The following is a 17756-nucleotide window of genomic DNA, read 5'->3' as shown; positions in this document are numbered from 1 at the left end:
GAGCGAGGCGTTTTTTACTTGAGCGCGAGCGAGCGACTTTTATAATGGGTCTGAGCGCCGACCCTCCTCCACTCCAAGCCGATCCTGTTGGGGCCGCGCGCCGCATGTTTCCAACAAAACAGTGGCGAGTGGAAAGCTCTCCAAGTCTCCATCAAAGCCGAGGCTCACGTTACCACAGCCATTTGTGTTGGGAACACACTGGCAAAGGAGAAAGTGTTTCGGACATGGCAGCAAACTACTGTACTTTTTTGACTCTGATTGACGGCCCTGAGCGGAGCGTGGAGCGAGAGATGCGAAAATCAAGTTGAGCGACGGAGCGGCGGGGAGCGGAGCGGCCCGGTGGCCGACCAGAGCGACGAGCAAGTGGGACAAGAGCCCTCTGGAGCGCAGAGCGGCTTTTGTCATCGCTCCACTCCGCTCGTGTGCTCTGATGTGCGACTGTGCGTGCGCGTCTATGGTTAAATGATGTGTATATGTTTTCCCAACAAACACAGTGGGCATGTAAACCCAAATTACGTCAAAGCCAGCTGATCAGAATAATAAACTAGTAAGACGCCTCAGGGCGACATGCGACATCGAGGTCGCGCCATGTCTTGGCCGTCTGTCCAGTGATGTATATCGGACCAGTTACCCATATATGGAGATCCATGTACTGTATATGGAGATATGCTGTGAGACCCCAAACATGCTTACTCAGTTATTCATTATGTGAAAATCCCATGAAGTCTATCACATCTGACATCATACATACAATCCCTTCCATGCCCATACATGGAGATCCCCGTCTGAACCAGCCACACAGATATGGGCTGTCTTCCTCCATATATGGGCATTCCCATATGAAGTCCTGTTAGATATGGGCTTAATATTGATGACAGACAGACAGACAGACAGACAGAGACAGAGACAGACAGACAGACAGACAGACAGACAGACAGACAGACAGACAGAGATGTGCCAGTTTCCATAACTATGGAATTAATGACCCAACATGCACACACACTAACTATGTGTGAAGACCAGGGGTCTTCAACAGGGGGTCTGGGACCCCTAGGGGGTCCTCAGAGTTACTGCAGGGGGTCCTCCAAATCTTCCAATCTTTTTTCATATTAACAACTTGAACCTTAGTGTCCATATTCTGAGAACTTTAGCCAAAAATAGCAGATCTACAAGCGTTGTGAGCTTGTAGATCGGCTATTTTTGGCAAAGAGGTTTGGTGTAGAGGGGAAAAAGAGCAGACTAATTAGTTAAATATCTGAAAACACAAATTGACATGAATCCAAAATACACTGACGACTGTGCTGTCAAACAATGAAACTATATGGAATCTCTGAACAGGTTGTGGGGGTCCCTGCTTCATCTCTCTCTCTCAACTAAGGGGTCCTTGGCCTGAAAACGTTGAAGACCCCTGGTGAAGACATATCCAGCAGGTGTACCTTGTTGCCCGTGTTTTTCTCCCGTTTCAACGGCCTGCCGGCCTCTGCGTTCTTTATGCACGTGTTCTCACCGCCTCCCGGTGCCGCCATGCGCTGCTCACATTTCCTCTGCGGAAAGAACAATGTGGCAGTGTTATTTTTGACAGCAAATTTTGATTTAGTTTTAGTCAGTCTTTTGAATAAAATGTCTTTTAGTTTTAGTCAATTTAGTCACCTGAAAAGTTTTAGTTTTAGTCTAATTTTAGTCGACTAAATATCATAAGATTTTATGCGACTATAAATCTACAGTTGATTTAGTCAACTAAAATGTATTTTGGCAGGCCTTGATGGCATCGTAATGACAGATTTTACACTTGGTTGCGTGCTGAAAATAGCTGATCTACAAGCTCACAATGCGTCGCGCTGCGACGCGTTGTGAGCTTGTAGATCTGCTATTTTCAGCACGCAACACCTGAGAGCAACCAAACATAAAATGACTCTCTTCTGAACTAGTCCCTCTCTAACGTTTTAGTCGAGTTTTTATTTTGTTGACGAAATTATCAATATATTTAGTCTTAGTTTTAGTCATCACAGCTTAGTTTTTATTTAGTTTTCGTCAGTGAAAAAAAAACGCAGTCGACAAACATTTTTCGCCATAGTTTTAGTCAACGAAATCAACACTGCAATGTGGCCATCCTTCATGTTCACGTGAGTCTGACAGTTCATACTAGCAAGACAACAAATATCTGATACGCTCTTTGTCAAAACAAGCATCCCTTCTACAGTCGCCAACCCGTGAGCGTTTGCTCAAAGGCAGACTCGTTTTGTAGGAATGTCCATTGCAATTTATTTTAGAGGGAAGTGCAATGGAAAACACCAAGTTCCTCTACATAAACCCACTTGTCAACTGAACTAATCTCCCCACTCCCATAGCTGTGAACATAATACATGCATAAGGAGTTTGTGTATTAATTACTTATGCCACCTATATCCCATTTTGTCCAAGAATTATGAAATGCTATAACTATTGAAAAATAGTAGTTATGTAGCTCACAGCACCACTGCGAGCTGGTAGATCTGTTTTGTTTTTTTGTTTTTTATCTTGAAAATGTGTGCAAATCTTTGAATAGATGTATTTTTAAAAGCTAACATTTGTAACAAAAATGTTGCTTCTGGGGGATCCCTAGAACTAGATAAATGAGATGGGGGTCCGCGGCTAAATACATGTAATTTTGGGGGTCCTTGACATGAAAAAGTTTCAGAACCACTGATTTATAAGAAGGATTCAGAAGACGTTTATAGAATCGTGTCAAAAATATTCAAAGACTTGCACAATGTTCAAGATCTTTCAAAAATAGCAGATCTACGCGCTGTGAGCTTAGTATATCTGCAATTTTTTTTACAGTTAAAGCAGGGGTCTTCAACAGGGGGTCCTCAGAGTTACTACAGGGGGTCATCCAAATCTTCCAATCTTTTTTTTATATTAACAACTTGAACCTTAGTGTCCATATTCTGAGAACTTAAGCCAAAAATAGCAGATCTACAAGCTCACAACGTCTCGCGCTGCGAGGCGGTGGGAGCTTGTAGATCTGCAATTTTTGGTTTGGTGTAGAGGGGAAAAAGAGCAGACTAATTACAGAGTGAAAGGTCAAGTTCATTAAGTATTGATGGTTCAAGTGGTTAAATATCTGAAAACACAAATTGACCTGAATCCAAACTACACTATAATATGGAAACTATGAACAGGTTGTGGGGGTCCCTGCTTCATCTCTCTCTCAACTAAGGGGTCCTTGGCCTGAAAATGTTGAAGACCCCTGGTTAAAGTATAAAATAATGGTTAAAGCGGTTCCAATCCAAAGTGCCACAGATTGAAGTGTTGAATACCAGCAGGTTGTCCAGACGGGCTCGCAGCCTCTTGGACTGAAGCTCCAGCTTCTTGTTCTGCTCAGTGACGTCCTTCAGCTGCAGGTTCACAAACAGAGGTGGGACGTTAGCCAACGACTCCAGTCTTTTGAACGGCTCTTTTGGAAATGAACGATGGGATCCGGTTCGCAGTAATAAGTAATAGGGAGCCGTTCCTTTCTAATGAACAGACAGTGGTGGTGGGAAAAGTACTCAATTTCTTTACTTAAAAGTAAAAGTATCCATGGTGCAATGTGGAAATACACGGACCCACAAGAAAGAAGTTTGGAATGTTAATGTTTACTTAAATGTGCAAAACTATTGGTATGAAAATGTACTTAAAGTGCCAATAGTAGAGAGTACTCATTATGCGGAATGTCCTTTCACAAGTTTGTAGAAAAATCATTTTTAAATAGTCGATCTACAAGCTCGCAACGTGACGCATTGTGAGCTTGTAGATCTGCCATTTTCAAATGGCAGGTATGTACTACCTGTATGTGTCTGAATAAATGTATATAGGGTTGAAGTTATTCGTCATTATAATAAAAATCTAAAGTAACTTTAATGAGCCAGTCCTTTGAACGGCTCTTTGAAATGGAACGGATCCCAGAGATCCGGCTCACTTCAAAGAGCCATAAATCCCATCTCTATTCACAAACACGGGTGGTCATAAGGGACAGGCTTTATGTAACAATCTGCACCAATCACAACGTCAAAGAAAGCCAGGGCCGCCATTCACTGAGATGGAGACGCCTGTAATTGAAAGGCTGTAGCAATGACAGACTGTCCTCTGGTTGCACAGTCACACCGAGCACAGAATACCATGCATACATCATTAGCAGGGCAGAGCAACATGGAGATGTCTTGTACCACAGTGCCCCCTTGTGGCCAGAGGGGTTTAATATAACACCCAACCAGGCCAATAACATTATAAAATGCAACCATTTGTAGAGCCAGACCAATATATGAGCTATTTATATCAGTACCAGCAATTACGCAGGTGAATTTTAACCTTTCAATGTTTGAAGTGGTTAAATAAATTGAAATGTAACATACTTAATGATTTCAATTCAATAATATGTATTCAGTTGTTATAACCTGACTTGCGCCAGATGGTGCGTACCGCCCTACTTTACCATCTGAGATCTCTCTGGGAGAGTTGATCACACTCGTAAAGTCCCGGGCCGGACCAATCAGCGGCAGCTACGGGCGGGCTCTGATCGGCTCTGAACCAATAGAGTCTGATTGCAGACCACGTGGAAACCCAGGAGGCGGATTCTGGGTGTAACGTCATGCAGACAGGCCAATATGAGTGGTTGGAGTTGGCACTCCCAGACTGTGATAGAGAGACGGCCCCATCCAATCACCTGCTAAAGAATTTGAAAAAATGGCCCGCCCCTTACATCGAGTCTGCCCGAACGATCCCAGATGATTGTAAGCAGAGCGATATGCAGCCAGGCATACGCACTGCTGCCATTATCTGGCGCAGTCAGGTTACAGTGAGTGCATCTCTCCACTCCGACATGTCTCCTTTCCGACATGTCTCCATTCCGACACTAACCCTATCTCTAACCCTAACCCTAAACCTTATGCCTATGGGAGTGTCGCCACTCCAACAATAAGAAGTCAATTTCGGAGTGGCGACATGTCGGAATGGAGAGACCCTCCCGGTTACAGTTGTTAGCCATTAAGCTGAATGTTCTCAAATAGAATTTGTTAAAAAAAAAAAAAGTATGGGTCAAAACATCATTATTTGGTTGTCTAGGTCAGTGGTTCTCAACCTTTTCAGGCCGCGACCCCAAAAATAATCATATTTTAACAGGGGACCCCCCCACCCTGACGAGCACAAAGAGTTGAGGCATTTTTGTATGACACGGTTCAATTGCGAGGCGTTGTGAGCATGTAGATCTGCTATTATCACAGTTTCTGCCTCTAATATTTGACAATGTATTTGGCCAATGTTTAATTTGTCATTTTAGAGGTATTAAAAAGTCCTTAAATTGTCACTTTAGAAATGTGCAGATACCCTCTATATACACTTAAACTTTATGTTGGTTTGTTTACTGTTGAGTGAAAAAAACAATGTTGCACATCAAGTTAATCATCTGGGGACCCCCCAAAATAATTTGGGGACCCCCTGGGAACCACTGGTCTAGGACTCTGTGGATTGGGATGGGACCCAGACATCCGACATGGGTGGGGCTCTAACCGGTGGTCATGTGTTGAAGATAATGGACATCAAGGTACTAGGCTAGGGCATTCACCAAATATTAGAATATTCAAATATCAAAGTCACTATTCGACGTTGTTCACCAAAGTCGAATATTTGCTTATTTCTTTATTTATTTTTTATTGTTTTCTCTTTAAAAAATATATAGTTTATAAAGCTTGGCTAGATAGGAAGTCATAAGAATGAGTTGTAAATGCTCCTGGTGGATGAATTTGTTAATGCTCTATACCAGGGGTTCTCAAACCTTTGAAAATATTTGAACTGGGGACCCCCACCCTGACAAGCACTTGGAATTGTAGGTATTACATTTAATGTGACTCGGTTCACGCGAGGCGTTGTGAGCATGTAGATCTGCTATTTTCACAATGTTCGCCTCTTGCTTAATTAATATTTGACAGTTTGGCCAGTCCTGTAGAATATTCCACTATTGGAATACTTTGAGGTAGAATAATTCGAATACTAAAAATCACTATTCGTGAATGCCCTACAAACTGTACAAAGTACTGGCCTGTGTCTTCATGTTGTCATTCTAGACATCAAGGTACTGGCCTGTGTCTTCATGTTGTCATTCTAGACATCAAGGTACTGGCCTGTGTCTTCATGTTGTCATTCTAGACATCAAGGTACTGGCCTGTGTCTTCATGTTGTCATTCTAGACATCAAGGTACTGGCCTGTGTCTTCATGTTGTCATTCTAGACATCAAGGTACTGGCCTGTGTCTTCATGTTGTCATTCTAGACATCAAGGTACTGGCCTGTGTCTTCATGTTGTCATTCTAGACATCAAGGTACTGGCCTGTGTCTTCATGTTGTCATTGAGCTCCTTGATGGCCTCAAAGCTGGACCTCAGCCTGCGGTTCTCCTTGCTCCTGTCACGGAGCGACGCCTGCAGATCACTCACTTCCTGCTGATGTTTCTGGTGACACATAAGCACATACACACACGCACGCACGCACACACACGCACGCACACACGCACACACACACACATACACTTTTTTTTTGTGAAAAATAAAAACTACAAAAAGAAGAAAATGACAGGATGAGCATAAGGAGGGGAGGAGGTAGAAAAGACCATTGGCCACTATTTCTGACCAGCATGGCTGCAAGCACTAAACTATAGCACAATAGATGACCACAGAAGATCTGCTCATTTAAAGTGGGTATAATGTATTGTAGGCTATGTTTTGCAATAATAATAATGTAAATCTAGTAACTAAAGTTTTAAAATAATTGTAGTGGAGTAAAAGTACAATAGTTGTCTCTGAGATGTAGTGGTCAGTGGAGTAGGAGTAGAAGTACCGATGGTTCTGGTTGACATTGGCACATTTCACTCAGGTTTTTTCATCTCACTCATGTCACTTTGTCTGCTGACCTCACTAAGCAACGATATAAAAATAAAATAAACAAAAATAAATCAATTCACAGGAGGCAAGCAGTGATCACCCCATGATGTGCACTGCTATGTAGTTTCACATGCACTACATTGCAGGCGCTTTTTGAGAGTAAAAAACTTAAAAAGAAGACGACATGTATGACATGCATGATCAGGGCAGATTGCCCCAGGAAATGTGCCAATCTCAACCCAAAACAATGGGTACTGACATTTTAGTAGTACACATTTTTAGTACAAATACCTAAAATTGTACTTAAATACAGTACTTAAATGTACTTAGTTTATCTAACTTGTGGGGGTGGTTTAGCGCTGGGGAGGGATTAGGGCTGTAGTTAAGTACCTATTGACCCTCCCATTGTTCCTCCCATTTCTAGTCAGCTGAGGTGTCAAAATGTTTCTAGTTTTCAGAGGGCTTTTTAAGACCCTTGTGTTTCATGGTGCAACGAGTTTAAAGCATAAAATAATGATACACAATACAGTGTACCCGTTCTGAATGGGTTAAAGCACAAAATAATGCGTCCCCAGTTCATGGGGGGCCCGCAGTGAGTCCTTGTACCCCAGGACCCCAGACCGTACCTGCTGCAGGTCCAGCACCTCCTCCTGTCCTCCCCGCCTCCCCAGAGCCTCCTCCTGTCCTCCCCGCCTCCCCAGAGCCTCCTCCTGATGTTGGATCCTCTTCTCTCTCTCCTGCAGCTCCCACTCCCACTGCTGTTGGCTCACACGCTCTGCCTGCACATGCACGCATACACACACGCACGCATGCACGCACGCACGCACGCACGCACGCACAAACGCGCGCACACACACACGCACGTACACACACGCGCACACACACACAAACACGCAGGCAGGCAGGCACGCAAATGCTCATTTTAACCACTTGAGCTTCATTTTATACTTCATCGCACTGGGGTGTCACGAGACGGAAATAGCCGACCTACAAGCTCACAACGCATTGGGAAGAGCTTTGCCCCGTAGAGTAGACCCATTTTAAGTTGTGGACATTTGTCACCTATAATGATATGCCCAAAATAGTGACGTCACTTAGAAAGTAGATAACTTGGTTCTCCCCATTGTTGTGTCTTACATTTTGCACTTTACAACATGCAATTATATGATCTCCATAAGTACCGTATACTAGGGCATTCACCAAATATTCTAATATCAAAGTCACTATTCGACGTTGTTCACCGAAGTCAAATATTCGCTTTTTTTTTTTCTCTTTAAAAAATATATAGTTTATAAAGCTTGGCTAGATAGGAAGTCATAAGAATGAGTTGCCAATGCCCCTGGTAGATGAATGTGTTAATGCTCTATACCAGGGGTTCTCAAACTTTTTTTTTTTTTTTTTTATATATATCTGTTTATTAAAGATTTTCCTTTTTTTCTTTTCAACAAGTACAAAAGTGTCAAAGTTTCAATTATTACAAAATGTACAGATGTAAACAACATTAACAACAACCCCAAGAAAAGACAAAACATTACAACACAAAACATAACAGAACAAAATAAACAAGACAAAAAGAAAAACAGCAGATGGCGAAACGCAGCAGCAGCAGGACCATAGGGACGATGTCACAATCCGTCTCTTTACAAATTAGTAATAAAGTTCGAGCAGTCACAGCAACTGACCCCAGGGGCAGCTCAGTACTGTCTGATCACTTCATCTTCTCTAGCATAGCTATAATGGGTAACCATGTTTTTTGAAATACATCTTCTTTGTTCGACAGAGTAAACCTTATTTTTTCTAAATGCAGCACACCTCCCAGCTCTTTTATCCACATGTTGATCGTTGGGGCCCTTTCAGATTTCCATGCCTGTAGGATTAATTTCCGGGCCAATAGAGTAGAAAGCTGAATGACCTGCTCCTCATGTTTGCTGTGTGCCCAACCTGGAGCCACTACACCAAACAGTGCAGTTAAAGGGTCAGGGGGAAAGTCTCTTTCATAGGCCTTTGCCAGGAAGTCAAATATTTGGCTCCAGAACTGTTGCAGTTTATGACACTGAACGAATTGGTGAGCTAGGGTTCCTTGATCAATAGAGCATTTCGTACACATAGGAGAGGAGTTTGGAAATATCTTATTGAGTTTAGTTGGGGAGAAATGCAACCTATGTACAATTTTAAATTGAATCAAAGAATGTCTGACATTAACTGAACTCTTGTGAATCTTGTTGATACATTCTTCCCAGATCTCATCCGAAATGTCTATGCCCAAATCCGATTGCCAATTTTCTTTATAAAGTTGAGAAGACGGACTATATAGGGAGTGTAATAAGTCATAGTACTGGGACACAGCACCTTTTCCAAAGGGCTCAATAACCATGATGCATTCTAAAGCAGGATGGTGAGGCTTTTGTTCATACTGTGGTATATGTGTTCTGATGAAGTGTCTCAGTTGAAAATATCGAAAAAGATGTGATGCTGGGAGCTGGAACGAGTGCTGCAATTGCTGAAAAGAGGCAAGGTTACCATCGATATACACACTACACAAAGAACGTATACCTTTCTCTCTCCATATCATAAAAACAGGATCAACCCTACCAGGCTTAAAGGCGTGATTGAAGCATATGGGTGCAGACAGGTGCATCTTAGGAGCCTTAATCAAAGCTAGTATCTGAGCCCAAACTTTCAGTGAATTCTGAATAATGGGATTGTGCCCATAAGAGACATTTTTCACTTTTGTGGGACTATTAAGTAATGCAGGCAGACATGTCCCGATGCACGCCAGACGCTCCAAACGTAACCAAGAAGGCATATTCTCCATGTTATAATCAGGATAGCAATCAAACCAGAAGGAAATAAAATTCAAGTGCGCAGCCATATAGTACAACCTAAACCTGGGAAGACCAAACCCACCTTCACTCCTACTCTTACATAAATGTGACTTGGATATTCTGGGGGTTTTACCAAACCAAATGAATGAGGAGATGACAGAGTCTAACTTTTTAAAGTAGTATTGAGGAATACTGACTGGAATTGACTGAAAAATATAAAGAAATCTAGGAAGGGTTACCATTTTAATAGCATTGATGCGTCCAGCCATTGAAATAGGCAAAGTAGACCAGAATTCAATGTTCTTCTCCAATTGTTTCATTTTCTTATCCCAATTTAGCTTTACCAATTGATTCAATTTACTAGTTACAATAATACCCAGACTTGTGAATTTATCAAGAACTATTTTAAACGGAGTCTCAAACCTTTTTAGGCCGTGACCCCCAAAATAAACATATTTGAACTGGGGACCCCCACCCTGACAAGCACTTGGAATTGTAGGTATTACATTTAATGTGACTCGGTTCCGCAGATAAATATTGTGAAAATAGCAGCTCACAAGTTCACAACGCCTCGCAAGATTGGCTATTTTCACAATGTTCGCCTCTTGCTTACTTAATATTTGACAGTTTGGCCAGTCCTGTCGAATATTCGACTATTTGAATACTTTGAGGTAGAATAATTAGAATACTAAAAATCACTATTCGTGAATGCCCTACCGTATACAATACGGTACTCATCGAGATGCACCACATTTGCACACGGGTAAAAAAAAAAAGTCAAACTAAAGAGAGGTTCTAAAGCCGTCATGTGTCCAGTGAGTCCTCTCACCTTCAGCTGTTCATAGACAGTCATCATCTCCTGGTAGATGGTTTTACCTTCAGCTTGTTCATAGACAGTCATCATCTCCTGGTGAATGGTTGGCCTTACCTTCAGCTGTTCATAGACAGTCATCATCTCCTGGTAGATGGTTTTACCTTCAGCTGTTCATAGACAGTCATCATCTCCTGGTAGATGGTTTTACCTTCAGCTGTTCATAGACAGTCATCATCTCCTGGTAGATGGTTTTACCTTCAGCTGTTCATAGACAGTCATCATCTCCTGGTAGATGGTTGGCCTTACCTTCAGCTGTTCATAGACAGTCATCATCTCCTGGTAGATGGATGGTTTTACCTTCAGCTGTTCATAGACAGTCATCATCTCCTGGAGGATGGTTCCAAGCATGGAGGAGGAATCAAACAGGCGACGTCTCCTCCTCCGTCCGCCACGGGCCTCCCCCGCTGCCCCGTCTCCTGACCCCAGACTGTCATTCAGACAAGAGGGCAAGGTCACATCTGGACACATGGTAGAAAAGGGCCTTTTTGTTAACCCATTTAGGCCTGAACACATTATTACGCAATATTTTATGCTTTAAATGTTACAAAAATAGCAGATATACAAGCTCACAGCGCGGCAGCGAGTGCCACGCTGCGAGTGCCGCGCTGCAAGCTTGTAGATCTGCTATTTTTTTTAAAGTCGTGAAAATTTGTGCAAATCTTTGAATATTTTGACCCGATTCTATAAGTGTCTTCTAAATCCTTCTAAGTTTTTTTTTTGTTGTTTTTTTTTTAATATGTTTCTGTCAGTGGTTCTCAAAATGTTTCAGGCCAAGGACCCCCAAAACTACATGTATTTGGCCACGGACCCCCATCTCAAAATAAGTTGTTCCAGGGATCCCCCCATCTCAAAATATTGTATCAGGGACCCCCCAGAAGCAAATATTTGAGTTACAAATGTTCACTTTCAAAAAGATATATACACGCACCCACACGTCTCTGTAACGACCAGTAGAGAATCCTGCAGAGAATCAGCCCAGCTCAGTTCATCATGTTGACCACATTCATTGCCTAAACTGGAAAAAGCAACAATCAACTTTGGTTATGGTTTTAATCATAATCATTACACACACACACACACACACACACACACACACACACACACACACACACACACACACACACACACACACACACACACACACACACACACACACACACAGACTCTTACTGGTCAAGGGGGTTGGTCACAGCTTCGAACAGATCCTGCACAGCTTTGTTGTAGTCGTTCATCTCTTTGGTAGCTCGCTTATACCTGATCTTCTCCAACGGCTTGTGCGGCGCTTCTGCAACAGACAAACAAGTTACAAAAGAAAAGTCGTCTGTATGCAACAGCAACGCAGGACTGTAATGATTATGAGCAGGGGCGTCACACCAAATTCTTGGCCCCGGGTACAAGGATTCACTGCGGGCCCCCCATGAATGTTAACTATTGAAAAATAGCAGATATACAAACTCACAGCTGCGAGCTTTTTAGATCTGCTATTTTTGAAAAATCGTGAAAATGTGTGCAAGAAACCCATGTTTCCATGTCAGTGATGCTCAAACTTTTTCATGTCAAGGACCCCCAAAATGATATGAATTGGGCCACAGACCCCCATCTCAAAATATTGAGTTCCAGGGACCCCCCCCCCCCCCCCCGGAAGCAAAATTTGAGTTACAAATGTTCGCTTAAAAAAATACATATTCAAAGATTTGCACACATTTTCACGAAAAAAAATAGCAGATCTACAGCAGATCTACAAGCTCGCAGTGCGGCACTCGGTGCCGCGCTGTGAGCTTGTATATCTGCTATTTTTCAATAGCTAAAGTTACTAGGGCCCCTCCACCTTGGGCCCTGGTAACTCAGTCCCACTTTCCTACCCCTTGTGACGCCCCTGATTATGAGTCACTCACCACCGCGATGCGTGTGACCCACCCCAGGGACCTTCTTCTCTCCTGATGGCAACTGGAGAAAAGTGACAACATATTTTAACAGACGCGAAGCATTTGGCCGCGTAGAGAATTTAGTTTAACTTTCATGCTGTAATGAATGGTTGCTCAGGCACGAACCAGATTCAAAAGATTTTTAATCTCATTTACCTGTAAAACAGATGTAAACAGAAACACATCCTTGAATGGATAAGCATGAACTTTAAGGATAGTTTGAAGCCCTTTAACTGTTCCCAGCTGTCTGACATCAAATACCACATGAGACTGACACAGTATGTCCATTGTCCATATATGGACATTCCAAGATATGGGTTTAATATTGATGACATCATGGATCTCCATATATGGGCATATAAGGGATGGAATGGTTAGCACCGCTCGAATAGGGACAAGAACTGACAGGCACAGAGATATTTGAAAGTGTGACTCGCCTCAATGCAACCACACTTGCATCTTTCTTTAACTATTTTGTGTCATTGAGTTGTTTTACAGCACTTATTGGTCGTTGAAAATGTGCTTAACAAATAAAGTTTGAGTTGAGTTGAGTTGAGATTCATTGAATCCCCCCCCCCCCCCCCCCTGGCCAGACCATATCAATAAACTGCATGACTAATATTCTGTTCTCAAGTAGGCCTACTTTTGCAATAAACGTCGAGATAAAGGTTAGCTCGAGTAATTGATTGATTGATTGAAGAATGTATTAGAAGTTTGCAAAAAGTACAGTTTCATGACAGTAGCCTAAACAAATCACTGGTACAGGGTCAACTAAAAGGAGATCCTAGAAAGCCGAGGCTTATTTCCACAGGAACCACGCTTTAAGTATCTCATATAACATTGAAAGACAGACGGATAGAACATAGTACTTTATCTAGGATAATATTAATTTCTAAAGCAGAAAAGGCATAACATCAAATACAAAGGCAGAAATTATGCATATCGCAGGGGTCTTCAACAGGGGGTCCGGGACCCCTAGGGGGTCCTCAGAATTACTACAGGGGGTCCCCCAAATCTTTGTGTGATAGAAACTTTGGTCACCAGCACTTTCGCCTATAACATATTCGCCTACACGCATTTGGTCCTTTCGCCTGGCATTTTCGCCTTGGAGGAGAGTCTTTTCACCTACCTGTCTGAGCCATTTCGCCTACCCTCAATTCTGCTGTCAGACTGTCCATGTTTGCAAATTATCTCTTTGTCATTTAAATATTATAGTGACTGTGACAGTGGTGTCAAGTGAATCTAACAGTTTACTCGACATTTATTATTTACATCACATTTTATTCCTAAAAAATGGCAAAACATTTTTTTATGCCTGTTGACAGGCAAGGTTGATTCTATAGGCTATTTAGGTGTAGCATATCTTATATAGACCTATATAGGCTAATAGCCTACATATATTTTGTATAGCCTAATGTTAAAACAATATAGGCCTACAATACTGTTCATTTTACAATACTGTTCAATACTGCACCAAATAATGTATAGTATCGGGATGGATTAATTAATTATTTGGGCGCACCTGATTCCAATAGCTCTGTATTTATGTGATTACTATGGAGTGCATAGGATAGTAGGTTTGACATGTAACACCACTGTCACAGTCACTATAATATTTAAATGACAAAGAGATAATTTGCAAACATGGACAGTCTGACAGCAGAATTGAGGGTAGGCGAAATGGCTCAGACAGGTAGGTGAAAAGACTCTCCTCCACGGCAAAAGTGCCCCGCGAAAAGACCTGGCGAAAATGTTATAGGCGATTATGCCTGACACCGAAACGGTCTCCCCCCTCCTTTGCTATATTAACCACTTGAACCCTAGCCTCCATATTCTGAGAACTTTAGCTAAAAATAGCTGAAGGCCATAAAGGAGTGTGGATCACTAGCATCCTTTAAAATTGCCCTGAAAAACCACTTACAGGCAGCAGCCGTTCGCAACTGGTAAAAAAATGAACCTAGCCCAACCCTACCCTCCCCTGCCCCTTCTTTGTAGACCCTATATGCTGTTTGTTTTAGACTTAGCCTACTGTCTTCTTTTTTTTTTTTTTTTTTTTCAAATATCTACTGCATAGTACTGTGTTCTATTTGTCTGTCATTCAATGTTATATGAGATACTTCAATGGTTTCCAGTGGAAATAAGCTTAGTCTTTTCATGGATCTCCTTTTAGTAGACCTTGTACCAGTGAACTGTACCGTCATGAAACTGTACCTTTTCCTATGCAAACTTCTAATAAAGTCTTCAATCAATCAATCTACAAGCTCACAACGCCTCGCGCTGCGAGGCATTGTGGGGAAAAAGAGGGGAAAAAGAGCAGACTAAGTACAGAGTGAAATGTATAGACGGTTCAAGTGGTTAAATATCTGGAAATACAATTTTAAAGGAACTATAGTCAACTTTTTCTTGAAAAACGGACGCTAAAATAAAAATGATGTTTCATTATATAAATAGATTAAGCTTCATAAATGTGTTTCTATGACCACAACAAGCGTAAACATTTTGGCCATTGTCAGACTGACTTTGTTTACATCCCTTATCAATTAGCCCTATTCACGGCCCGCCCACCTACTTCCGTTTCTCAGTTTTCCCCGGGTGCTGACTTCAATTTAGAAGGGGAAACTATACTGGACTTAAAGCCAGCAAATCGTTATTTCTAATGGTAAAGTAAATTATAATGCTTTGTGCCGTTTACTATCTTGTGTTCTTGATCATGCTAGCCGTATTTTATACTTTACTATTCGGAAATTGCATTACATTTGCGATTTCTGTGCTAACTCTATAGGGACTGTCGGTTATGACATCACCGCAAGATTCGGGGCTTAACTCCGCCCACTTTGGCGGCCATTGCCATTGCTAGGTCTTGGATGCATCAAGATCAGTCTGTACTAGTTCTACTTGTTGAGCAAGCAACGATACTTTTACTTCAATTGCTCTAGGCTTTGATTGCATTTCAATAAAACCATACTTGATCAACATAACGATCACACACATTTGACTGTTTATAGGGAATGTTATATTATTATAAACCGATCTTTATTTCCAAAGCAATGGATGAATGTGATGGCTGTTCTGATCTGCTTGTGCTCTTTCTGCGCTCATGCATGGACAGCCGAAGTCGTGATTTTAGCGTGATATCTTTTTATTGGTAGACAATAATGAGCACCAGCAAATGAAAGCAGACATTCCAGTGAATATGGACACGTTTAAATTTTAATTTTTTGATGAAAATTGACCGAGTAATGGCCGGGTCAAATTGCAAGTGGTCTTGGCAGTGGCCCAATAACTGGCTAGGCACGCTATGTGGTGTAAAGTAATTAAGTATATTTACTTAAGTACTGTACTTAAGTACACTTTTGAGTTATATGTACTTTGCCAATATTTTTACTTCTTCTCCACTACATCTCTGATCCAAATATTGTAACATTTTAGGCGACTGTTTATAGGGAATGTTATATTATTATCCGATCTTTATTTCCAAAGCAATGGATGAATGTGATGGCTGTTCTGATCTGCTTGTGCTCTTTCTGCGCTCATGCATGGACAGATTTTAGCGTGATATCTTTTTATTGGGAGACAATAATGAGCACCAGCAAATGAAAGCAGACATTCCAGTGAATATGGACACGTTTAAAAAAATGTTTTTTGATGAAAATTGACCGAGTAATGGCCGAGTTAAATTGCAAGTGGTCTTGGCAGTGGCCCAATAACTGGCTGTAGGCACGCTATGTGGTGTAAAGTAATTAAGTATATTTACTTAATTTAAGTACTGTACTTAAGTAGGCCTACACTTTTGAGTTATATGTACTTTGCCAATATTTTTACTTCTTCTCCACTACATCTCTGATCCAAATATTGTAGGCCTGCTTTTACTCCACTGCATTTATTTCAAAACTTTAGTTAGTAATGCTAGGCCTACTATACTTTTGATTATTATTACAAAACATCATTAACCACTTCAGCATATACGTATATCTTGACCATTTGAAAATAGCCGATCTACAAGCTTACAATGTTAGATCCATGCTATTTTCAAAAGATGTTTTGATAACTTGAAAGGGACATTCTGCACAATGAGTAGGCCTACTTTTACTGTTGGTACTTTAAGTACATTTTGATACCATTACCAATACTTTTATACTTTTACTCATTTACATTTTGAATAGGCCTACTGGACTTCGACTTGTAATAGAGTACACTTGCATTGACCAATCAGTCTTATCTACAACCAGCGAACTGTCAATGCTGTTCTCCGGTCATCGCTTCCTTTTATCCAAGAGTCTTACAAGAAAGATAGCAACTAAGATGGCGGGCGGAAGTGGACAATTTTTGCAAGGCCCCGCCCAGTCCTCACCCCCTATAGGCTCTAGTAGGATTTACCCCTTCAAAACGGGACTTCAGCACCCGGGGGATGCTGAGTGGGCGGGTCGTGAATAGGGCGATATTCTAAAAGAACAGAAGAGGGATACAAAACAAAGTCAGCCTGACAATGGCTAAAATGATTATTTTATCATTGTTTTATGCTTTTTGTGGTAATCTTTGAATAGAAACACTTAATATGAAGCTTAATTTCGACATAATCTTTATTTTAGCGTCCGTTTTTCAAGAAAAAGTTGACTAAAAATGAACCCAAAATACACTGATGATTGTGCTGTCAAACGATGAAACTAAACTATATGGTTTCCATGGGTTGTGGGGGGTCCCTGCTTCATCTCTCGCTCGACTAAGGGGTCCTTGGCCTGAAAACGTTGAAGACTCCTGGCGTAGCGTGTAAAATAGTAAGAGAAAGCAGACGAACCTGTAGTTTCCTCCTGTTCAGATATCTCTGCTCCAACTGCTCTGGATGGACTTGGAGGCTCATAGTCAACGGCGCCGGAGCCGGGGTTTTTTGGACTGTTCTGCCACCCCACTTTTCAGGCTCGACCCTTTTTTTTTTTTTTTTTTCCCTGTATTTTTTCTCCCCAATCGGCGCTGTAGTCCCAAACGTTGCGACCCTCTAGACATGCTAATTGCTTCCAATACACAAAGTATCTGTGCCAAACATGTTAAACCGGTTCTAATTGTCCGCCCGTGTTGAATTGACGGCACATGTAGGCTTCATTGGTGTAAAGTAACTGAGTACATTTACTCGATTAGGCTATTTTTATTCCACTACAATCTTTTGAAAACAGTTAGATACTTTGCAAATTTCGATTATTAGGCTATAAAGGCATAACCACTTCAGCCCTACATTTAGGCCATTTG

General features: G+C 41.6%; 1 protein-coding gene across 1 annotated transcript in view; it reads right to left on the bottom strand.

The window, feature by feature from the left end:
* ccdc138 (coiled-coil domain containing 138) overlaps positions 1-17373 on the bottom strand; it is a gene marked incomplete at its 5' end in the record, with an annotated part of 61690 nt that extends 44317 nt beyond the window's left edge. Inside the window, 9 exons of the mRNA XM_080753498.1 lie at positions 1437-1544; positions 3300-3377; positions 6343-6462; positions 7518-7670; positions 10888-11048; positions 11523-11605; positions 11761-11875; positions 12486-12537; positions 17311-17373. Coding sequence (XP_080609624.1) covers positions 1437-1544; positions 3300-3377; positions 6343-6462; positions 7518-7670; positions 10888-11048; positions 11523-11605; positions 11761-11875; positions 12486-12537; positions 17311-17373 — 933 coding nt within the window. The remainder of the gene's footprint in view (positions 1-1436; positions 1545-3299; positions 3378-6342; positions 6463-7517; positions 7671-10887; positions 11049-11522; positions 11606-11760; positions 11876-12485; positions 12538-17310) is intronic.
* Positions 17374-17756: the final 383 nt, after the last annotated feature.

Source organism: Nannobrachium achirus (genome assembly GCF_963921795.1).
Source record: "Nannobrachium achirus genome assembly, chromosome: 22".
Classification (NCBI taxonomy): domain Eukaryota; kingdom Metazoa; phylum Chordata; class Actinopteri; order Myctophiformes; family Myctophidae; genus Nannobrachium; species Nannobrachium achirus.
Note: the sequence above shows the minus strand (reverse complement) of the source record. Positions and strands in the feature narration are given on the sequence as shown.